Source organism: Bos mutus, chromosome 6, assembly GCF_027580195.1.
Source record: "Bos mutus isolate GX-2022 chromosome 6, NWIPB_WYAK_1.1, whole genome shotgun sequence".
Classification (NCBI taxonomy): Eukaryota; Metazoa; Chordata; class Mammalia; order Artiodactyla; family Bovidae; genus Bos; species Bos mutus.
The window spans coordinates 90,226,679-90,251,669 of record NC_091622.1 but is presented as its reverse complement, the minus strand read 5'-3'; the positions used below and the strand labels follow the sequence as shown (position 1 = coordinate 90,251,669).

Here is a 24,991-nt window from a genome sequence, read left to right as displayed (position 1 = left end):
AAAAACAGCAAGTTGTAAAACTATGTAAATTGTGAGCTCACTGTAACAAAAGAACCAAACTGTGTATGTATGTAAAACTGCACTAGAGAAGAATTTGGGAACTTAAAGCAACTATAAAACTTCTAGAAGAAAGCACTGGAGAAAATGCTTGTGGCCTTAAATTAGGCAAGAGTTTCTCAGACACATATACTAACAGTACAATCCATAAAAGAAGAACATAATAATTTGGACTTCATCACTCCTGTTCTTCAAAAGACACTGTTAAGAGAATGAAAAGATAAGCCATAGAAAGGATGAAAACACATGGAAAACATGTGATAAAGAAGTTTTTAAAACCATTACACTCAGGTCCTTTATAGCTCCAACAGTTTTTTCCTATCTTATTATGCTATTGTTCATTCTTTAATAACAGTTTTTACTCGGATTCTATAAATGATTTTGGCATGTCACAAATTTTGCATCTGATGTATCAAAATTAATGGTGTTTAAATACATATAGTGTTTTCCAAATTATGTTCTGTAGACTTCCAGTGTCCCAGAAGATATTAACAGACTTCCTAAGATCACAACCAATGGGAAACATAAGGTTATATACAAAATTAGGTTTCTGCAATGCAGAATTTCTAAGTCTTTACTATATTGATTTGCATTTCTTCACACTACAGATGCAGTATGTTAACCAAGCCTAGCTTGACTTTTTGATTTTATTCATTCTCAGTTCAGTTCAGCTCAGTCGAGTCAGACTCTGCGACCCCGTTGAACCACAGCATGCCAGGCCTCCCTGCCCATCACCAACTCCCGGAGTCTACTCAAACTCATGTCCATTGAGTCAGTGATGTCATTCAACCATCTCATCCTCTGTTGTCCCCTTCTCCTCCTGCCCTCAATCTTTCCCAGCATCGGGGTCTTTTCCAATGAGTCAGCTCTTCACATCAGGTGGCCAAAGTATGGGAGTTTCAGCTTCAACATCAGTCCTTCCAATGAACACCCAGGACTGATCTCCTTCCTTTATGATGGACTGGTTGGATCTCCTTGCAGTCCAAGGGACTCTCAAAAGTCTTCTCCAACACCACAGTTCAAAAGCATCAATTCTTTGGCACTCAGTTTTCTTTATAGTCCAACTCTCACATCCATACATGACTACTGGAAGAACCATAGCCTTTGTAGACAAAGTAATGTCTCTGTTTTCAATATGCTGTCTAGGTTGGTCATAACTTTCCTTCCAAGGAGTAAGTGTCTTTTAATTTCATGGCTGCAATCACCATCTGCAGTGATTTTGGAGCCCCCAAAAATAAAGTCAGCCACTGTTTCCCCATCTATTTGCCATGAAGTGATGGGACCAGATGCCATGATCTTAGTTTTCTGAATGTTGAGCTTTAAGTCAACTTTTTCACTCTCCTCTTTCACTTTCATCAAGAGGCTCTTCAGTTCTTCTTCACTTTCTGCCATAAGGGTGGTGTCATCTGCATATCTGTTATTGTTATTTCTCCTGGCAATCTTGATTCCAGCTTGTGCTTCCTCCAGCTCATCATTTCTCATGATGTACTCTGCACAGAAGTTAAATAAGCAGCACGACAATATACAGCTTTGATGTACTCCTTTTCCTATTTGGAACCAGTCTGTTGTCCCATGTCCAGTTCTAACTATTGCTTCCTGACCTCCATACAGGTTTCTCAAGAGGCAGGTCAGATGGTCTGGTATTCCCATGTCTTTCAGAATTTTCCAGTTTATTGTGATCCACACAGTCAAAAGCTTTGGCATAGTCAAGAAAGCAGAAATAGATGTTTTTCTGGAACTCTCTTGCTTTTTCAATGATTCAGAGGATGTTGGCAATTTGATCTCTGGTTCCTCTGTCTTTTCCAAAACCAGCTTGAACATCTGGAAGTTCAAGGTTCATGTATTGCTGAAGCCTGGCTTGGAGAATTTTCAGCATTACTTTACTAGCGTGTGAGATGAGTGCAACTGTGCAGTAGTTTGAGCTTTCTTTGGCATTGTCTTTCTTTGGGATTGGAATGAAAACTGACCTTTTTCAGTCCTGTGGCCACTGCTGTGTTTTCCAAATTTGTTGACATATTGAGGGCAGTACTTTCACAGCATCATCTTTTAGGATTTGAAATAGATCAACTGGAATTCCATCACCTCCATTAGCTTTGTTCATAGTGATGCTTCCTAAGGCCCACTTGACTTCACATTCCAGGATGTCTGGCTCTAGGTCAGTGATCACACCATCGTGATAATCTGGGTCATGAAGATCTTTTTTGTACAGTTCTTCTGTGTATTCTTGCCACCTCATCTTAATATCTTTTGCTTCTGTTAGTTCCATAACATTTCTGTGCTTTATTGAGCCCATCTTTCCATGAAATGTTCCCTTGGTATCTCTAATTTTCTTGAAGTGATCTCTAGTCTTTCCCATTCTTTCCCATTGTTTTCCTGCTCACATTTAGAAATTATTCCTACCTTAAACTGTATTTCTTAGTAATTATATTGACTTTCAAAAATGGAATAAAACTTTCTCTTTATTAACTGGTTGACAGTTTTTCTCATTTTTTTTTAACCAGGAGAAAAACTAAACAATTATCTTCTGAAAACACAAATCTCACTATTCTCAGCTTAAAGAATTCCTAAAGCTAAAGAGTTTTCCTGTGTATAACTGTAAGATAAAACTGTTAGCTAAAGATAGATTTCTTTTCTAATGAGTTCAAATTATATATCTTCAATTAACTTTGATTAATAAATAAAATCAGTAGTTTTTTCAGAAAGTTGTGAAATGTAACTTAAAAACTAATCACTATTTTAAAGAGTACTATGTATATATAAAAATTCCTGAGTTTGGGTAAATATGTCTCAAGACTATTTGTAAGACAACAAACATGCTGGGAGTTCCCTGATGGTCTAGTGGTTGAGACTTCAGGCTTTCACTGCTATAGACAAGTTCAGTCCTTCGTTGGAGAACTGAGATTTTGCAAGCCACGTGATGCAGCCAAACAAAAGGAAAAGAAAAAAAAGACTATAAACATGCTTTTCATCTATTAAACTTGGGTTTTAGTGGCAAGCACATATTCTTCTCAACTGGTGATTTTAATCCGAACTTTCTCTCTAGTGCCTTAAGACAATTAAATCACCACACTGCAAAATCAATAAGTCAAAAATGGATGTAAGAACAGCTTATTTATCCAGAGCCATAATTAAGCTATTTCAGTAACTTTCTGTCAGCGACCAAAACGGCCTTTTCATTTTATTGATTTCTGATAGCAATCTAAAACTAATTACAACCTTCTCTGGCTTCTTAAAGAACATAATTATAAGCTTTCTTGGCATTTAAGCCTAAGTCCTTACCAATATCAGATACAGGGATGTTTTACGTGGTAAATGAAGAAATGAATATAAAAATCTTTGAACAGTACTTGGCACTATAAATGCTCAATAAATGTTAACAAACTTCATTATTACTAAACTTCTATGATTCCTTTGTATTTTTTTTCTATCCTATTAGGCTTTTATGTTTCTAACAGATCATTCAAATTTTGCAGATTTGCAGTGAGCAATCTGATAATTAAGCTAGATGGTAATATGTCTATAACTCCAAATTATTCAGGCTTCAACTCAAGACTGAGTACATGGACTTTGCAACTTCTACTTTTGCTGTGAGAAAGCCTTATTACCTTGTAATAATATTTCACAGAGTTGAAGTTTCTGAGTAAGTGATCTCTCCAAGATGAAGTGTTATGCTCCTAGTTTTCACAGACAGTGGAAACCAAATGAAAGGAAATTATTATATATGTTTCAAACCTTACAAAGACTTAGCCATATTTTAGGTCAAACACAGGTCTGTATTTTTTAGGTGACATTTCAGTTCAGTCACTCAGTCGTGTCCGACTCTTTGTGACCCCATGAACCGCAGCACGCTAGGCCTCCCTGTCCATCACCAACTCCCAGAGTTCACCCAAACCCATATGCATCGAGTCAATGGTGCCATCCAACCATCTTATCCTCTATCGTCCCCTTCTCCTCCTGCCCTCAATCTTTCCCAGCATCAGGGTCTTTTCCAATGAGTCAGCTCTTCGCATCAGGTGGCCTAAGTATTGGAGTTTCAGCTTCAACAACAGTCCTTCCAATGAACACCCAGGACTGATCTCCTTCCTTTACGATGGACTGGTTGGATCTCCTTGCAGTCCAAGGGACTCTCAAGAGTCTTCTCCAACACCACAGTTCAAAAGCATCAATTCTTCAGTGCTCAGCTTTCTTTATAGTCCAACTCTCACATCCATACATGACCACTGGAAAAACCACAGCCTTGACTAGACGGACCTTTGTTGACAAAGTAATGTCTCTGCTTTTTAATATGCTAAGTTGGTCATAACTTTCCTTCCAAGGAGTAAGCGTCTTTTAATTTCATGGCTGCAGTCACCATCTGCAGTGATTTTGGACCCCCCAAAAATAAAGTCTGACACTGTTTCCACTGTTTCCCCATCTATTTCCCATGAAGTGGTGGGACCGGATGCCATGATCTTCGTTTTCTGAATGTTGAGCTTTAAGCCAACTTTTTCACTCTCCTCTTGCACTTTCATCAAGAGGCTTTTTATAGTTCCTCTTCACTTTCTGCCATAAGGGTGGTGTCATCTGCATATCTGAGGTTATTGATATTTCTCCCGGCAATCTTGATTCCAGCTTGTGCTTCTTCCAGTCCAGCGTTTCTCATGAGGTACTCTGCATATAAGTTAAATAAGCAGGGTGACAATATACAGCCTTGACGTACTCCTTTTCCTATTTGGAACCAGTCTGTTGTTCCCTGTCCAGTTCTAACTGTTGTTTCCTGACCTGCATACAGGTTTCTCAAGAGGCAGGTCAGGTGGTCTGGTATTCCCATCTCTTTCAGAATTTTCCACAGTTTATTGTGATCCACACAGTCAAAGGCTTTGGCATTTACCAAGAAAAAAATTTGTAGCACAAATATACTTAACTCCTATTCAGAGTATTTAAAATACTTCAAAGACCATTTAATATTTCAAAGGCCATTATTCTATTTATTCCTGACTTGAAACACCAACTAAATGCAGTATAATTGTGTTCATTATATTCTTTTCCTCTTTGAGTTATTAGAACCCTCTGTGTTTTAGCTGGGCACAAAGGCTGTCCACCTAGACTACCTTCCAAGCTCTCCTTACACCAAAGCATAGAAAGTGACTACCTTCTGGTCAGTGAGTTGTACCTTCCAAGTCATGTCCTTAAAAGGAAGCTATACGCTCATTTCTCTTTCTCCTTCCCTCAGCCTGGGACTTGAACCTGATGCTAGTGAAGCATCTTCAACAAGACACTATTGTAGGGGATGGCAGAACAAGATAAAAAGCAGCAGCTAGGCCCCCAGACCACCCTGAGGAGCATAACTAACCTACACAAGGGATCACCTTCTAATGGGACTTTTATTGGAGAAAGACACAAACTCTTGTCCTGGTTAGACCTCTCTTATAGTAGCTGATCCAATACTTAAACTTGTAAGACATTTTACAGGAGTGGAAACTAAGGTTCAGGGATGAAGAAATGCATCCCAAAGTACACTGCTAGTTCGGTGGTATGGTCCAGATTCTAACTGAGCCATAGCAGTCTCACTCCAAAGCCCATGCTGTTTCTACTATTCTTACACTGCCTTACACTTATCTTAACACTGTGCAAGGAAATGTGAGCCTGAGCACCTGCTGCAAACTACAGGCATTGCAAGATTTCTTCCTTGGAACAAGGCAACATGGAAATGCAGTTTCTGTGAAATGCTTCCACTAGCACTACACCCCACCACCAACCCTGATTAGCCTTGGCCTTAACTTCCCAGCCAGCGTACAGATGGAATAGCCCCTTGTTCCAAGGGAGTTGAAGCTTTATGTTGGGAAAGCTATAATCAGAAGCTACCAGGTATTTAAGAAAAAGGCAGCACCATATATAAGTACTTCAGAAATTAATACACTCACTTTTAAAGAATCTGGCTGAGATAATAAAGATGAACTGGAACAGAAGGAAGTTACAGAAAATATGTCAGTTCATTATAACAAACATGAAGTAAGGTTTTTTAAAAAAATACATTAGGGTGCGGACAATGGGCAAAGAGCTGTAGAGATAGATAAGGCAAAAGGATACTTGAAAAAACTGAATTTAAGAGGCCAAGAGGCTTGAGAAGAAAGAATAAAATGTCTGAAACAGCTACTGTTTAGAATTCAACTTCTAGCATTTCGTCCTTGGGCAATACATGCACATGTGCATTCATAATTACGAGAACAACCACTCCAGCACCGTAAGAGAAAAGGAACAAGACAGAAGTACCTTCAATGCCCATTCCTGGAGCACTTTCATTTTTCACTTGACATACGTCTACAGCTTTTCCTTCAACAAGTATGTATTCAAATGTCTCTCTTATCATTAGAAAAAAAAAGATTCAGAGAATCAAAAAACATCAGTGAATAAGCTAGCTGAAGTTTGACATGAATCAGCAATCACTCTTCAATATCTCAGAATATTCTAGCTTTGGTAAGGTTAAAGGAATGGGAATGACAGAGTCTGAAGAACTCGGTGCCATAATTTTGAAGTTGGTGATTCATTTATTGATTCAAAAAATGTTGTAGAGTGCTGCTACCCTCATGGGAGCCATGGTCAGTGCAACCACAGAGTCGTGTTTGTGACAAGGTAAATTCAGAAACTGGACTAAGCGAAGGCGTGAGGGATGAGTAAAACAGTGAGGGAGATGAGGTACAGTTATAAAATAAGTCACAGAGATATAATGTACAGCATAGGGAATATAGTCAATAATATTGCAGTAGCTTTGTATAGTGACAGATGGTAACTAGACTTATAGTGGTAATCATTTTGTAATGTACAAAAATATCAAACCACTACATTGTACACCTGAAACTAGTATTATAAATCAATTATACTTCAATAAAAAAGAAAGAAACTAAGACTATAAATAAGCAACTTCTGTAACAACTGGTTACATTTATGGTTGTTTAATTTTAAAAAACTGGGCTTGTATATTATATGTTCATGAGTATGAGTGTCTGTGTTGTCATTTCATTTTTCCTAGCAATCCATTTTTACTGTTTTACAAAAGTATTGGTCTGTGATGAATTGGAAATCAGGGGGCATGGGGAAATCAATCCACTGGTCCTTCACCACAGTCAGTTTGAGAAATACTGCTAAATTGCTTAATATTTTGCTGGGGCCTGCAAAATTCTATTTTGGGCAAACAGCAGTGGATCACTTTAGAAGGTACCTACTCAAATGAGACTATAAAAGCAAGGAGACAACAGAATAAATTAAAAACAAGTAAGAAATATATAGAAAATAGTTAGTATGATGAAGGAAATGATTATAGAGAAATGAGACAGAGACTGGAAGGACAATACTGCTTTGGATAGCACAGCCGGTCAGAAGGCCTCAAGTTAAGCAGTGATTTGGGTTTGGTGGACGTGTAGGTTAAGGGTAACAAGAATACAGCAAGCAGAAAAGCAGGGAAGCAGAGTGAAAGAGGCCCTTACCATCAGAAGAAAAAAGGACAGTATTTTAGAACTGAAGAATATGTTTATTCAGTGTCCCAAATGGGATCCTGAGGTGAGGGACTTTGTTGCCAGCAACTCACTCTCTCAGAAACTGACCAATGAGGCCACTTAGTAATTTAAAGAAAAATGCATGAATTTACTAGTCAAAGGCTGTTATCCTAGTTGACACTCTTACCTACAAAGGAATTACAAGTTTAAATCCCACGGATTTTAATGCTACCTTGCTCCTTTTCAGGTAACATTTTGCTGCCATTATTGATCAAAAGAATGAGTTACAATACAGAAAATATGAATCCTGTCTACTTTTGTAAAAAGTCAGATATTTCCCTAAGCCTTTTAGCAAAGTACTCATCAGAGCATACTACCAAGGCACAACATTTTAGATGACCATTCTGTGGACTTGAAACAAGTGACCTTGCCAGAATTTTACTGCCTGAATCAACAGAGATGTAAATGTGGCTGACCCTTGAACAGCAGATCTGAGCTGTGCAGGTCCATTTATATTTGGACTTTTTTCAACAGCAAATACTATAGATTCTCAATCAATTAAATCTGAGGATATGGAGGAACAAAGGATACACAGAGACAACTATAAATTACAGGAGGATTTTCCACTGTGCAGAAGGTTGGTGTTGTTCAAAAGTCAATGCACAGTCAATACGTGTAAGGTTATATCACAGAATACTGGTAACAACCAAAAAAGACACTTCAGCCTGTTTACTTGAAACAAAGAAACTTTTAATTAAAAAAAAAAAAAAACCTCTTGCTGTGGGGACCCAACTACGTTCATTAATTAGTAAACAGAAATATTCTAACACCTACTGCTAAAATTTAAAAAAAATCAAATATCTGTGAATATAAATATCTTAGTTTATAAATAAACTCATTTATGTGATAAACATTGGTAAATGCAAAGCAAACACTCTGGAAGGATGTACACAAAACTTCCTTTGAGATTACTCCTGGTAACGGGAAATAAGATGTGGAGAGAGGAAGAAAGGGGCAATTTGAGCCTATATATTGATTTGGATTATTTATAATAAGTATGTTTTCAACTAGTGCTTCAATAACAGAAACATTTAAAGACACTTCCAGAATATATCAGCCTTTGCTCTTATTCTAGTACCTGCTTTAACAGATCACCTGACTGACGTACTGTTCATCTACTTTCTGAACACAACTGGTGCTTGTGATTCCTGATAGTTATGCTCTACAGTTATCATGGACACTGAATTGGCAGATACTGAACCACTGTACCGGAGAAGGCAATGGCACCCCACTCTAGTACTCTTGCCTGGAAAATCCCATGGACAGAGGAGCCTGGTAGGCTGCAGTCCATGGGGTTGCAAAGAGTTGGACACGACTGAGTGACTTCACTTTCACTTTTCATTTTCATGCACTGGAAAAGGAAATGGCAACCCACTCCAGTGTTCCTGCCAGGAGAATCCCAGGGATGGCGGAGCCTGGTGGGCTGCCGTCTATGGGGTTACACAGAGTCGGACATGACTGAAGTGACTTAGCAGCAGCAGCAGCAGAACCACTGTACCTAAGGGAAATACAGGCCTAGGATCTTATGAGCCTCTGGTAACATTTTCATCATTGGATCAAATACATAACCTTGTTTAATGTGTGCTTCTGTTTAAAGACATCTTGCTCAATATACATCTTGATTCATTAACACTGAACTCACAGCTAAAAGCGCTATTACTCATGCCTGAGGGAAGCTAATCTAACAAACATATTTTCTCTCTAAGGCACATCACAACTTCCTTATCCTTCCGAACACTAGGTAAGAGCTCAGCACTATACTTGGGGCCAGTTTTAACTGTGAAATCAACAAAAAGCACAAAAATGCAAAACACATGACACTAAACAGGCTGTGAAAAAGACACGTGTTTACAGTATGGGGATGGGATTTAAAACCATTAAGCTCTGCAGCAACTAGGTGAAGCTGAACACTAGCTACACTCTCAAGGCAGGATATGCAGGTTCAGTTCCATCCCAGGCCTCTCTGCTCTCTTTTCTAACCTGACCTGCTTCACTTGAATAATGGTGTTGCCCACCTGACACTGCTGGGATTTGATATTGTGATTCTTGCCTTAAACAGAGTACTATATATTAACAACAACAAAAAACCCAGTTCTAACGAGAAATCATACATACAAGTAAAATTTAACCCACAGTTTTATTTAAAAGGATTGAAGGGAGTAATAAGAAGGAAAAACTTCAGAGACAGCAGTATTTCAACGAATTCATACTATGCTAACTAGGTACTAGATTTTCTCAGAGATAACTACAGTGATGAATTAGACATGGATTGAAAAGAGTCAGACAAAATTGAACAATTGACCACTCACTCTTGTTATCAAGATATAGTCTCTTAGAAGAGGGTACGTAGTTAAGAAAACTAAAAATCCGGTGTCTTAAGTAATTTATAATAAAGTAGCTTTATGTTTTAATATGTTTTTATATCTCCAAGACATACCAATGAAAAAGATAGCTGCAGAACACTATAAACAGTGTATCATTTATGAAAAAGAGATAAACATGCTCATATAAATATATAATTCCATACTGCATGATTATTTATAAGTGTGTGGAAGGATTTATACCAAAATAAGAATAGTAGTTATTTCAGGAAACAGAACTGAAATTGGAGATGGTAGTCAAAGAGGACTTAAAACTTTACTAGTATTGTTTGCCATTTTGTATAAAAAAAATTAAAAGGCTAATTAGTACAATAACATGTATAACATCATGTAGCTCATGGAGGTGATTATGTATCAGGACTCTTGCCTGATGAGATTGTCATGTGAGATTCACAAGTTCATTTGTCAAGAAAAATATGAAAAGGACAAAAAATTCCATTAATAACTGGTAAAGTGGGCATAGTCACAGAATTACAACCTCATAACCTATGGCACAGTGGTAAAGAATCTGCCTGCCAATGCAGGAGATGGGGGTTCAATCCTTGGATCAGGAAAATACCCTGGTGTAGGAAATAGCAACCCACCTCAGTATTCTTGCCTGGAAAATTCCATGGACAGACGATCTTAGTGGGCTACAGTCCATGGGATCGTAAGAGTTGGACACACCACAAAAGCACAACATAATCTGAATTTGTTTGCTTGTTGTTTACTAATAGTGAAAATTTGTTTACTAATAGTTTATTTTTACTCAGTGATACACAAAAGAGACCAAAAAAGAAGCAAAAGGAAAAGGAATGAATAGGGAAAAAAAATTTGAGATGAGGAATATGAAAATAAGAAATCAGTGAGAATTAAGACAGGAAAAAGAGAAGGTACCATAAAACTAGGATGCTGAGGTACGTTTAAAGGACTCTGACATAAAGCAGTTTGCAATATTTTTTCACAATTACTAATAGAAATTCATATTTTCTAGTATTCAGTAACTATTTAACTGACATGCGAAAATGAAAGTCAGTAATGTCAATTTAAAAAAATAAAATTCAACCATTCAATCATTTATTCAACAGATACTTATCAAGCACCTAATACCAACTTTTTTCTTTTCTTTCCTTCCTTTTTAAAAAAAATTTTTTGGCTGCTATGCATACAGGATCTTAATTCCCCAACCAGGGATGGAACCTGTACCCCTGCACTGGAAGCCCAGAGTCTTAACTATGAGACTGCCAGGGAAATCCCCCAACTTATTTGATATAACTTTGCCTTCAGGAGGTTTAAAACACAGTTATAACTTCTTTGGAGAGAACTTCCCTAACTACGACTACAGGACTAAAATAATTCATGCTAGATCAGATCAGATCAGATCAGTCGCTCAGTCGTGTCCGACTCTTTGCGACCCCATGAATCGCAGCACGCCAGGCCTCCCTGTTCATCACCAACTCCCGGAGTTCACTCAGACTCATGTCCATCGAGTCAGTGATGCCATCCAGCCATCTCATCCTCTGTCGTCCCCTTCTCCTCCTGCCCCCAATCCCTCCCAGCATCAGAGTCTTTTCCAATGAGTCAACTCTTCGCATGAGGTGGCCAAAGTACTGGAGTTTCAGCTTTAGCATCATTCCTTCCAAAGAAATCCCAGAGCTGATCTCCTTCAGAATGGACTGGTTGGATCTCCTTGCAGTCCAAGGGACTCTCAAAAGTCTTCTCCAAAACCACAGTTCAAAAGCATCAATTCTTCGGTGCTCAGCCTTCTTCACAGTCCAACTCTCACATCCATACATGACCACAGGAAAAACCATAGCCTTGACTAGATGAACCTTTGTTGGCAAAGTAATGTCTCTGCTTTTGAATATGCTATCTAGGTTGGTCATAACTTTCCTTCCAAGGAGTAAGTGTCTTTTAATTTCATGGCTGCAGTCACCACCTGCCGTGATTTTGGAGCCCAAAAATAAAGTCTGACACTGTTTCCACTGTTTCCCCATCTATTTCCCATGAAGTGATGGGACCGAATGCCATGATCTTCGTTTTCTGAATGTTGAGCTTGAAGCCAACTTTTTCACTCTCCACTTTCACTTTCATCAAGAGGCTTTTGAGTTCCTCTTCACTTTCTGCCATAAGGGTAGTGTCATCTGCATATCTCAGGTTATTGATATTTCTCCCGGCAATCTCGCTTCCAGCTTGTGTTTCTTCCAGTCCAGCGTTTCTCATGAGGTACTCTGCATATAAGTTAAATAAGCAGGGTGACAATATACAGCCTTGACATACTCCTTTCCCGATTTGGAACCAGTCTGTTGTTCCATGTCCAGTTCTAACTGTTGCTTCCTGACCTGCATACAAATTTCTCAGGAGGCAGGTCAGGTGGTCTGGTATTCCCATCTCTTTCAGAATTTTCCACAGTTTATTGTGATCCACACAGTCAAAGGCTTTGGCATAGTCAATAAAGCAGAAATAGATGTTTTTCTGGAACTCTCTTGCTTTTTCCATGATCCAACGGATGTTGGCAATTTGATTTCTGGTTCCTCTGCCTTTTCTAAAACCAGCTTGAACATCTGGAAGTTCACGGTTCGCATATTGCTGAAGCCTGGCTTGGAGAATTTTCAGCATTACTTTACTAGCGTGTGAGATGAGTGCAGTTGTGCGGTAGTTTGAGCATTCTTTGGCGTTGCCTTTCTTTGGGATTGGAATGAAAATGGACCTTTTCCAGTCCTGTGGCCACTGCTGAGTTTTCCAAATTTGCTGGCATATTGAGTGCAGCACTTTCACAGCATATCTTTCAGGATTCGGAATAGCTCAACTGGAATTCCATCACCTCCACTAGCTTTGTTCGCAGTGATGCTTTCTAAGGCCCATCTGACTTCACATTTCAAGATGTCTGGCTCTAGGTCAGTGATCACACCATTGTGATTATCTGGGTCGTGAAGATCTTTTTTGTACAGTTCTTCTGTGTATTCTTGCCATCTCTTCTTAGTATCTTCTGCTTCTGTTAGGTCCATACCATTTCTGTCCTTTATCGAGCCCATCTTTGCATGAAATGCTCCTTTGGTATCTCTGATTTTCTTGAAGAGATCTCTAGTCTTTCCCATTCTGTTGTTTTCCTCTACTTCTTTGCGTTGATCGCTGAAGAAGGCTTTCTTATCTCTTCTTGCTATTCTTTAGAACTCTGCATTCAGGTGCTTATATCTTTCCTTTTCTCCTTTGCTTTTCGCTCCTCTTCTTTTCACAGCTATTTGTAAGGCCTCCCCAGACAGCCATTTTGCTTTTTTGCATTTCTTTTCCATGGGGATGGTCTCGATCCCTGTCTCCTGTACAATGTCACGAACCTCATTCCATAGTTCATCCGGCACTCTATCAGATCTAGGCCCTTAAATCTATTTCTCACTTCCACTGTATAATCATAAGGGATTTGATTTAGGTCATACCTGAATGGTCTAGTGGTTTTCCCTACTTTCTTCAATTTAATTCATGCTAATCAACAGTCAATTTGATTTGTTTTAATGAAATAAAAAGTTACTGGTTTTGATTACAGAAAGAGCCAGAAATTTGTTTTAAAACAAATTCTATCACTGAGAAGATTTTACAAAAAAAAAAGCAAGAGCCAGACTTATCTTCAGATGATCTGAACTGTTTCAATCTTAAAGTGGGTGGGGGGGATTACAAAGTCAAACAACAGTCTCTTTTCAGATCAATCCATAAACCTAACATAATCTATTTCCATTACAATTATGTAATGGAATGGCTAATAAGTTAGCCAACATAATATACTGCTTCATGTATTCTCCATGCTTTCTCTAAGAAATTTCCTGTTTTCCAAAAGCACATGCTTTTAAGCAAGGCATCATACTGAAACTTGTCTAACAAATAACCTATCACAAATGCTAGCATTTCAAAGTCTAACAGTATATAGTTTCCAAATTATAAACTAAAATTATCAACTTTAATTATAAATTTTATAAATTATAAAAATTTGTGACTTTTTACACAGAGTTAATGGTATTTCTGCCTGAGGTATAAAAATATAAATAAGCATGCCTTTTCTAGGTTATCTACAACAGAAAAACCAGACAAAGCAGTATAAATAATAAGAGGAACATGTACAAAAATACAAATTTACATAAGGAATTCTTATATTCGCTCCTAAAAGATAATTCAAGTGATTACAATTATAAATCATAAAACATCAAGAATTATTTATAGGTTACCCAAAGGGCAAGAGTTCATGAACTCTATAAAGCTGATGATAACGAAGGGCTTCTATTTTAAATGCAGCATTCCTTTAAAAAATTTATCCTGGAACATTTTATCGAATATATGTTTCTCAAAACACTAGACCTACATGGTTTCCTGGAGGGAGAAAAAGGATATGATCAATTAGATTTGGCAAACACAACTTACTTTCTAACTCTATCTTGAAAATATTTGAAAGCGTAACATACTGTTTATTTAATAAACCTTGTACAAATATCAGGTTTTTTGTTTGTTTTTGACCATCACACAGGATATGTCTTTAGTAACAAAATCCTTTCAACTACAGCTACTCACATTCTTTGGGACACCCTTTGATATGTAAATTTTAAATGATACAAATACTCTACATAATTAACCTTCAAGAAAGCCATGTAGTTTTCAATAGGCACTACTTTTAAAGAATATGAGACATCTTTGGTTGGGTATAGTGATCAAAACACAAATCGTTATTATGGCTTTCTCTGATACTGTTATTGTAAGAGCTAAGAGAGAAAACACATACCAGTTCCAACACTGACTGGGTTATTAATACAGAATATGAACCACGGATCCAGATATAGGAGTTTCAGGCTACACATTTTATAGTAACGTGGTATATAATGTGCTCGACTAAACCAAAACTATGTCTAAATTTAAGTGCACATTCCTTAATAACAATTTTTATTAAAAGAAACTACAGCTGTGTCCATAGCCCTTCTGCTTTTCAAGTCAGCTGACCAAAGTCTGATCTAAAAAAAGACACTTTAGCAGTACAGTAATTCTACATATCTTTTCTGTACTTTTGCAGCTTTCATGTTTTGGGACACAATTTGAGAAGAGAACCCCACCCCTATGATTTATCATCACAAATAGTTAACATTTTTCTTGGAATCTGCAAGAAACTCATCTTCAAAAAAAAAAAAAAGAAGACATTAGTTGGAAGGTAGATGGAAAATTTAGCATGTCTGACCTCGCAAAAGGGCTTCCCAGTTTGAACTAGTAGTAAAGAACCTGTGTACCAATGCAGGAGACTTAAGAGACAAAGGTTCAAAAAAAAAAAAAAAAAAAGAGACAAAGGTTCAATTCCTGGGTCAGGAAGATCCCCTGGAGGAGGGCACTGCAACCCACTCTGGTATTCCTGCCTGGAGAATCCCATGGACAGAAGAGCCTGGTGGGTTACCAGTCCATTGGGTCACAAAGAGTTGGACAGGACTGAGGTGACATAGCACTTAGCACGAGCACTCAATCTGGACCTAGCAAAGTATGTCAAGGCTAAGGAGACTTTAATCATCAGAAATCAGTTACTGCCTTTCTCTACTGAAGTAAAAAAGAGAAATCAAATTAAAAACTATTTGACTCTATGAAATATGAAAGGTTTAATGTGAATGAAACTCCAGACTTAAAATATTTCGAACTTTATAGAATTATTGACTATCATATGATATAAACACAAATATTTACTACTTTGTTTCTAAAGAACATCTTAATACCAGTCCAAAGTTACTGTTAACTGAGTATGAAAAGCTAGGTACCATACAATCAATGATACACCTCAAACATTTAGAAGAAATTTGAGTTAAGGAAAAGCAGGAAAGCAGTCAAAGCACAGCAAATCTGAAAAATCCCTGAGTAAAAAGTTTGACATAATGAATTTCAATCATTTCAGAACTTTGATTCCTACAGTCTTTAAAAAGCATTGTTTTAACACCTAGTAATTTGCAGTTGCTATGATTATAGATCTGTGATTTCTTTCATAATATCGTAAAAAATGATTTAACAAATATTGAGTACTACTATGGAAAAACAGATTAAATATATATGAACACTGCACCAAAGATGCTTAAGAGTCTAGAAGAGATGGGGCAGATATAAAAGGTAGAAAGTCTAAGAAATGCACAATCTAGTTAATCTGAAGATTAATCAGAGGAGAAATATTATCTGCAGTTTAGTGGATGGAAAAATAAGGGGTGCAAATTAGGGCAGGGATCCATGACGGATTTTTGAAGGAGAGGCAGAACTTAAGACAATGAAAAGAGGCTTTCCACTGGAAAATATGAGAAAAGCAAGAAAGAAGGGAAACCACAATGGAAATAATATAATTTTGCAGAAATGGACAAAACTACAAAATAATGATAAAGCAGAAGTTAGAAATTCTAAGCTCGGGCAACTAGAATATCCAGGTCACATCAAATCAGCAATTAAAAGATCTAATATTATACTAACAGTCTACCAATGCTCTATAAATACTCCTAAATTAGTGACTTATGACCCTGTATACCAATTACTCTTCCTGATGGAATGAGATGGTGAAATAAAATAGTAACTCAGAGTAAACTATTAATTCTCATCAGAAGACATTGGTTTTCCAATTTTGATATACACGTTCAAGGTTAGGCAAGAACAAGGGCCCCCCACTTCCCTTTCAGTTTATATATACATGATACACAAGTGATTCCAGTTTCACTTTGAAATCATGATATAAAAGCTATGTTGTTCCATTCACTATGGCAAGATCAAAGTGCTCTGGTCTCAGCTCTGCATTACTGTGCAAGTGGCTTCAGTGCTTTGTGCGTCAGTCTCCTAATTTGTAAAATGATGGGGTTCCACCTGGATGATGTGCAAAGGGCCTTTCAGCTTTAAAATCCTATATTCAATTAGTTGTACACCATCTTTTCTGGAGAGGACATTGTGACAAGACTGACTATAACAAAAACAAAAAAAAAGAAAGTATTCTTTCCCTGAAAACATGTAATAAGGGACCTCCCTGGCAGTTCAGGGGTTAAGACCCCAAGCTCCCAAGGCAGGGGGTACAGGTTTAGTCTCTGGCCTGGGTACTAAGATCACACATGTTGCATGGCACAGCCAAAAAAAGAAAAAAAAGAAAAAAAAAAGTAATAAAAACTTAACTTTTATTGAACACATACTAAGTGCTAGTTTCTTTCCATCTTTTATTTCACTTAATCCTCAATACACCCATCAGAGTAGGCATTTTTCTGATTTTACTCATAGGGTATTAGTCATCTCTTGCCTGTTCAATCTAATGAGAGGTGGAAGGCAAGGATTCAAATCAAGTTCTAATAAACCACACTTTAAAACCTGGTGCCTCAAACAAAAATATAAAATACATGAACAAAAGCTGAAGAGGTGGGCTGACTATGGTAATCTGAATAGAGCATGTGTATGTGTATGTGTGCACGTATGTGTGTGTGCACGTGACCGTGTGTGAAATCTCCTGATTTTCAAATGAAGGAAAGCAGATTCACCAGCTTTCAGCTTCTGCTTCAAACAGTTCTAACTCAGATGACATGAATTTTAATAATTACATATATTTCAAAAATTCCCAGATATGTATTAAAATGCAGACATCAGCAATAAAGTCTAGGCTTGATGTAAGGCAAGCTTTGGTTGAATCCTAGCTCCATTACTAGCAGTGTGACTTAGGTCAAGTGACTTCACTTCTCTAAGCCTCAAGTTTTCATTTGTAAAGTGAGGACACTGTCACCTGTCCTGCAAGGTGGTTGGGGATCTAAGGAGAATGAAAATGTAAACTACAAAGAACACAGTACCCAGCATAAGGTAAGAGCCTGACAAATGAAAGCTATTATTGAACCTTCAGGATGCTAGTAACACAGAACATAGTAACGTTCATAGACAATCCAGTAGTGTCTACGAATACTAACCACAGTTTACTTTTACAATGTCATACTTTGTCACTTTTTTGTAGACCTAAAATTACCCTCAAACCAATAGTTAAAAAAAAAAAAAAGGTCATACACTTATTCCTAACAGACACTAACCAAACTTCGAGATTTATCCTAAACCTAAAATCGAACCAACTTATCAAAAACTGTGTTGAGTAGCTAACAATTTTTTTAAAGTGACGCTGCAAATCCTGTTACCACGAGTTCAGACTTCTGAATGGGGAGAAAATGGAAGGGACGCGTGTTCCCAAAGCATTTTGAGCGCGAAAGATCCCCACAACGTCCAAGCGAGTATTTCCCAAATAGTGGGTGAGGCTGAAAAACGGGGTCCGAACTAATGATACCTGAAGAACGACCTGCCTCCAGTTGAAGGGGCAGGGGCAGGTGGCTTTGTGACCCAAACTATCGTATTATTCTTAGCCACTTGCTTTGGTCAACTGCTGGGTTTTAAACTTCCTGCAGTCTTCCTCAAAGCCCCATTCCAGACTGCGAGGGAGGTGGACTTTAGTTAATCACCGCCAGTGAAGACACTGGCGAAACGGGAGGGACAGGCCCGCGGCCCCAGGGCGTGGGAGGCAGGTCGGGCCACTTCTGCCCACGACGGATGCCTTTCCCGGTGGTACCACCGCGGACCACCACCAAGCGGCCTGCGGAGCTCCGGGGCGCGGTTGCTGTCATCAGGGCCAAGCCGCCGCGCTGCGGGTTGCGCTGCGGGTGTGAGGGAATAACTTGCGGGTTTCAGGAGAGGAAGAGAGGCACGGGGGCAAAAGGGGAGGCGGCATGTAGACTCCCGGCCCACGGTGACGCGCAGGGGATGACCTCCGGGCCCCTATGTCCTCCGTCCCGGTTTCTGCCCGGACCCTTCCCAAGTCCCGGACCCGCCGCTCCTCTCACCGTCTCGGCTTCTGTGTGCTGGGGTCCGGCACTCTGACCCCCCATAACCCCGCGGAGGAAATTCATCTTGCCGCTCAGCCGCGGGCTCTACCGGCCTTTTCGGGAAAGAAGAGATTAACTTCCCCTGTCCTCCGCAGGGCCTGACCCCAAAGCCTGCACTTTGCACTCCCCGGCCGCCACCGCCACAGCCTACTCAGCGGCCGCTCCAGCCCCCTAAGCCCGGAAACAGCGTCCGCCACCAGTTGAGATGCGCATGCGCGGCTACGTGGCGTTACGTGGCGGCTCGAAGGGCGAAGGCAAAGGGGGAAAGTAGGCAAGAGGAGGCTGGTAGCCCGGGTCCTCCCAAGCCCCGCCCACTGCGTAGGCTCCACCCTCCCCCGTAAGAACACACCTCCTACTCCCGCCTTCGGCTGGTGCCTCCTGCTGGCCTCAACCACCCACGTGGTCCGAGCCCGGCCCTGCCGGCAGGGGACCTTACGGATTTTGTACGCATTTTGGCTTGCAAGGTGTTTAATTGTTGCCGGGCGGGACTTACTGCAAGCTGTCAAGTCTGGGGTTATATTTTGTTGAGTCGAAAGTGAAATTTTCCTTCGGCCGACGTGACAGGTAAGGGGTCCCGGCCTCTGGGAGGGTTCATTTGGTTTTGCGGTATAGCAGTACGAGCTTTGTGGCCTTCTCATCTCCACAAATTACATTTCTTTACAGGGCTTTGTTTGGTGAAAAAAAGGGTACTTGAGCCCCCTCATTCCATTGCCACGGGAGGGCGCATTTCTCAGCTTTTGCTCTTCCAACCTGCTAAAAGGAATTCCTGGATCTAAACACCAGGTACACCGCTATTTTCTATGGGTGTGAGGAAGAAACCAATCCAACCCTGCGTTTGGCTTACTAGAGAAAATACCTTAATCTGCAGTGTCAGTTTGGCAGCAGGGAACATGATGTTTTGTTATTAACGCTAAACTCCTACATTTTCAGCGTGTGTGGCTGGCGGGGCGGGGTGGGGTTGGGGGGCGGCGGGGGCAGTTAGCATGAAAAATATTCGTTTTTCAAATCGGTATGCCTTGTTTCTTTCGAAATGAGAGTGCCAGATACACATGCTTATGGAGTAGTCTTGTCAATGTCTTGAACGTAAAAGCGCAGAGTCTAGTTATAACTGATTCATACACCACTCCCCTTGGATGCCCCACAGGTCTCAGACTCCCCATCCTTCCTTAAAAAAAAAAAAAATCAGTATGCTTCTTTCATGTGCCCTGCCACACTCATTAGTACCACTAGCCAAATAATTGCCTAAGCTGGAAGGAGGAAGCTGGGAGGAATCTGAAACTCTGGATTTCACCCCCACATGTCCAGTAGTAGTCAAATCCTGTCATGCCTATTTATAGACTGTTTCTCAAGTAGGTCTCTGCTCTCCATGCTCTCTGCCTCTGACATGGTTTATGTTCTCATCATTTTTCACCAAGATTACGGGCAATAGCTTCCTAACTAGTTTGTCAGCATTTAAGCCTTGGGTTTCTTCCAGTCACCCAAGTCCACTCTTGGGTGAGCCTGACAATGACAAAACGTCTGTCCACTTTAGTCCTCGTCTGAAAATCCTCCGGTTGTTGCCCATTCACCCCAAAATAAAATCCAAACTCCTTAGCTTGATGTATAGGCCCATTATGTTCTGGCTCTTGCCTGTTTTTTCAGCTCCTGCCTCCCCCACATACTCTGGATATATGCCTGGATATGTCCTTCCCCTTCCTCCACTTCATCAAGGAAACTCCTGCTAGTTCCTTAAAATTTAACTTTGGTATCTTCAGAAAGCTCTCCCTGAAATCTAGATACATGTGTATATGCTATTCCTTTGCAGTTGTTGATATGTTGATATGTTGATAAGCTCTCAGTAAATGCCTACTGAGCCAGACTGTTAATGGCAGAATGTGTTGTTCATTTTTATATCTCTGTGGCTTAGCATTGTCCCATAAAAGGTGAAAAGCATTAAAGGATATATGAATATAATGATGAGGAGGAAGATCCTTTTTTTCATTTGTAAGGTGGGTTTGCAGATAACACATATCACAAAGGCTATGGTGCAGTTTCCTTTGCTAGTGCCAAGGTTTTAAGCTTCTGTGAGTTGGAGAACAGTGGGGATCATACTGCCAAAAATATTGTACACTAAGCATTGTCCTCTGTTTTAAAACTGGACACTTGACAGTTTGCTTTAGACATTTTCCACCAGGGCATTTCCTTGCAGCCTAAAAAAAGTAACCAATAAATGCTCAGCATTTTTATTACCAAGTAATATCTGCAAAGAACTTCATCTAGTCCTTAAGTCTCACCCCTCCCTGAGCCTCTCCTCACCTCTAGGGGTAAAGCTCTGAGATAGAGTGGGGCTCATGGATGTCTATTACATGTGTTATTTGGTAATAAAAAGCAGCGCCTTCACATTTTAGCAGAATTGTTTTAAGGCACCAACCTTTCCAAAATGCCCTGCTTTGTTTTAAATTTCAGTAAGTATAGCAGATGCTCAAGAACCGTTTCTTAAATAAAGGAAAAGAAAACATGAAAAAATTGTGACTGCCTGACTTATGCCATTATACTTCTCACTTTTATAAATCTAATTATTCAATGGGAGAGTGCCACAAATCATTAAAATACATATAATTCATGGCTCAACTGGTAAAGAATCGAGTGCCACAAATCATTAAAATACATATAATTCATGGCTCAACTGGTAAAGAATCTGCCTGCAATGCAGAGGAGACCTGGGTTTGATCCCTAGATTGGAAAGATCCCCTGGAGAAGGGAAAGGCTACCCACTCCAGTGCTCTGGCATGGAGAATTCCATGGACTGTATAGTCCGTGTGGTTGCAAAGAGTCAGACACGACTGAGTTAACTTTCAGTTTTCAAAATGTTAACTTGGGTAAATAAAAGTGATTTTTCTGAGAATAGAACAATTAACAAAACTCATTGATTTGAAATTCATTTTTAGATTTGCTTGCTTCCAATCCCCTAGCTCAGTGGCTCTCTTCAGTGGCCCACTTTCCTCATCCTTTCTTATTTTCTATAGCAAACTCAACAATAACAATGAAATATCATTACACAAGATTGGTTGAGGGTGGTGGTAATGCGGTGGAGTTTTGTCCATACCTGGTTTGGAGGATGAGTGGAGGTGATAATTTGTGTTTAAAATGTATCAATCACATACAGGTTTTTAAAGACTAGTTACTGGAAAAGTCAGGGTTCAAAAATATTGTTGATAAAATTTTGCATTAAATTTTATTCATTAACCAAACACAGCAAAATAAATTGATAATGATGAAGCAGTAATTGACATTCAGAACCAATCAATAATAACAGTATCAAATACACTTGTGCTCTTTCTTTGCTAGACTATTCAAAGGACTTTACAAGAAATAAATTGCTTAATTCTCCCAACAACCTTATGAACTGAATAATGTTATTAGCCCCATTTTTCCCGTGACAAAACAGGGACAGAGAGTAACTTGCTTGATGTCATATAGGTAGAAAGTGGCAGAGCTGGAACATAAATTGGTAATCTGACTCCAAAGCCTGTGCTCTTATGTATTACCCTGTCTGACCTCTCTAGACCCAAGACAATGATCATGCACTAAGTAGAGAGGTGGTCTACAAGTCCCTGTGTAATCTGGCCTCTCTGTTGTCTCCCTGACCTCACTCACTTCCTGCTTTATTCCCTCCACTCCAGCAACACTGGCTTCCTTAGGTTTCTGAAACTTGATCTCCCCTCATGGCCTTTGTGCTTGTCTTTGCTGTGTTTTGGATGCCTGCTCCTCTACCCACATAGAGAAATGCCTCACTTGCTTCACCTTACTTAAGTCTGCTCAGATGTTACTTGGGCTTCCCTGGTGGCTCAGACGGTAGAGAATCTACCTGTAATGCAGGAGACCTGGGGTCTATCCCTGGGTAGGGAAAATCCCCTGGAGAAGGGAACGGCAACCCCTCCATTATTCTTGCCTGGAGAATTCCATGGACAGAGGAGCCTGGCGGACTAAGTCTATGGGGTCGCATAGAGTCAGACACAACTGTGCATGGATGCACACGTAAATGTTACTTGGGTCTCTCCTGACTGTTCTTAAGTTGCCATCTCCCCATACTCCTTCTTCCTCTGCACTGCTTATGGTCCTCTGTATTCCGTATCAGTCTTACTTTATTCTTTTATATATATATATATATATATATATTATTTTTCTGTATTTCATCAGATCTAAGATGCCATCAAGTGTACCTCAGAGAAAGAGAAAAAAGATTGTTATTGTTATTCATTTGCTAAGTCACGTCCAATTCTTTTTGACCTCATGGCCTGTGGCATGCCAAGCTCCTCTGTCCTCCACTGTCTCCTAGAGTTTGCCCAAATTCATGTCCATCGAGTCAGTGATGCTATCTAACCATCTCATCCTACCTCCTTCTACCTTGCCTTCAATCTTTCCCAGCATCAAGGTCTTTTCCAATGAGTCAGCTCTTCACATCAGGAGCTTCAGCTTCAGCTACAGTCCTTCCAATGAATATTCACGGTTGATTTCCTTTAGGATTGACTGTTTTGATCTCCTTGCAGTCCAAGGAGAATATCTTCTCCAGCTCCACAGTTCAAAAGCATCAGTTCTTTGGTGCTCAGCCTTCTTTTTGGACCAACTCTCACATCCATACCTGACTATTGGAAAAAAAACCATAGCTTTGACTGTAAGATGCCACCTATCAAAAAATGCATCCCAATTTTAGGTTTCATAAAATGTGAAGAAATGTTCATCATAGGATTAATGGAATATAGTATTTATTTTACATCTTTATTTTGTTTATAGTATATTTCTCCACTATCACCTGAATGTAAACCCATAAGGTAGGGATTTTAAATGCGCCCTTTTGTAAATTGTTCTCTCTTCTATAGCTCTCCCTGGTGACTCAGATGGTAAGGAATCCGTCTGCAGTGTAAGAGACCCGGGTTTGATCCTTGGGTTGGGAAGATCCCCTGGAGAAGGGAATGACAACCCACTCCAGTATTCTTGCCTGGAGAATTCCAGGGACAGAGGAACCTGGCAGGGTACATCCATGGGGTCACAAAGAGTCAAGACACGACTGAGCGACTAACACTTTCAGGTTCTGTGTTCAGTGCTTAAACACATTATATGACACATGGTCAGCACTTAGTAGCTCTTTAAGGGATGAATGAGCTCAAATGAGGAAGTTCCCAGCTTCAGTTTGTATGCATGGAAGCAGAAATTCTGCAGCGCTGCAACGTTGCATAGCGCCCACACGTCCTCAACAGAGTCTGAGAAACTTTTCCTGAGAAAATTTGATTAAATTTAGTTTATGAATATTTTGTTTGCTTTCAGCAATCAATTTAGTAATTAACACTTAGTCATATGTAAAGATAAATGTGGAAGAAAGGAGTTAAATTTTGGGGATCAGATAGCAGCCCGTTGGGAGAACCATTTCAACCTCCCGGTGGCAAGCTCACTCTGGCTTGAAATTCATTACACGAATGCAATTATTGTCATCATGGTTGTCTCCTTCTCCTTCTTTAAGACAGATAATACATTCACGTGGTTAAAATATAAGTGACAAAAGTGTACTTAGCAAAAAGTTTTCCTACTATTCCTTGGCCACCCAGGCAAATATAAACAATTCTTGTTTATCCTTCCAGATACACATATATGTATATGTACTCTCTTTTAATAACACAAATCAATGTAGCACATTGTATAAACTGTTCTGCACCTTACATTTTCCTATTTAATAATTCTTGGAAATTGTTCCATACAAGAAGTATTCTTTATCCTTTCTTATTGTGTTCTGTGAAATGCTTTTAAAATATTTTTTGAAGCCCTAGGAATTCCTTGGAAGAGGGGGGTACAAGATAGAGGGTTCTGGGGCCCCATCCTGCTCCATTTGGATTTCATTTGTTCATACTTCCTGTGTCATTTGGAAGAAAAGAGGCTAAAATGTTGGATAGCCACCTCTCTTAAGAGATGTGAAACGTGACCGAGGCAAGGACCTGAATAATCAAGTAGTTTCACATGCTCTAGAGTCCAGGTTGCAAATTCCTTCTCTATCTGTTTTGAGAAGGATAATAATATCCTCCTCATGTGGTGGTTGTTAGAATTTTATTACATAATAGCTTTAATGTGCTTAGTACTTTAGTGCATGAAACAGAGTAAATAATAAAGGTCAGAGTGGAGACCTAGGTATCTTTGG

At 39.4% G+C, this 24,991-nt stretch overlaps 1 protein-coding gene across 2 annotated transcripts in view; it reads right to left on the bottom strand.

The window, feature by feature from the left end:
• Positions 1-19,055, bottom strand: part of USO1 (USO1 vesicle transport factor) — an 80,234-nt gene extending 61,179 nt beyond the window's left edge. The window contains exon 1 of one of the 2 annotated variants that reach the window (XM_070372528.1): positions 18,784-19,055. In XM_070372528.1, coding sequence (XP_070228629.1) covers positions 18,784-18,849 — 66 coding nt within the window. In that variant the 5' untranslated portion in view covers positions 18,850-19,055. The remainder of the gene's footprint in view (positions 1-18,783) is intronic. The other variant, XM_005909114.2, reaches the window with a different exon arrangement.
• Between the last annotated feature and the right edge of the window lie 5,936 nt (positions 19,056-24,991).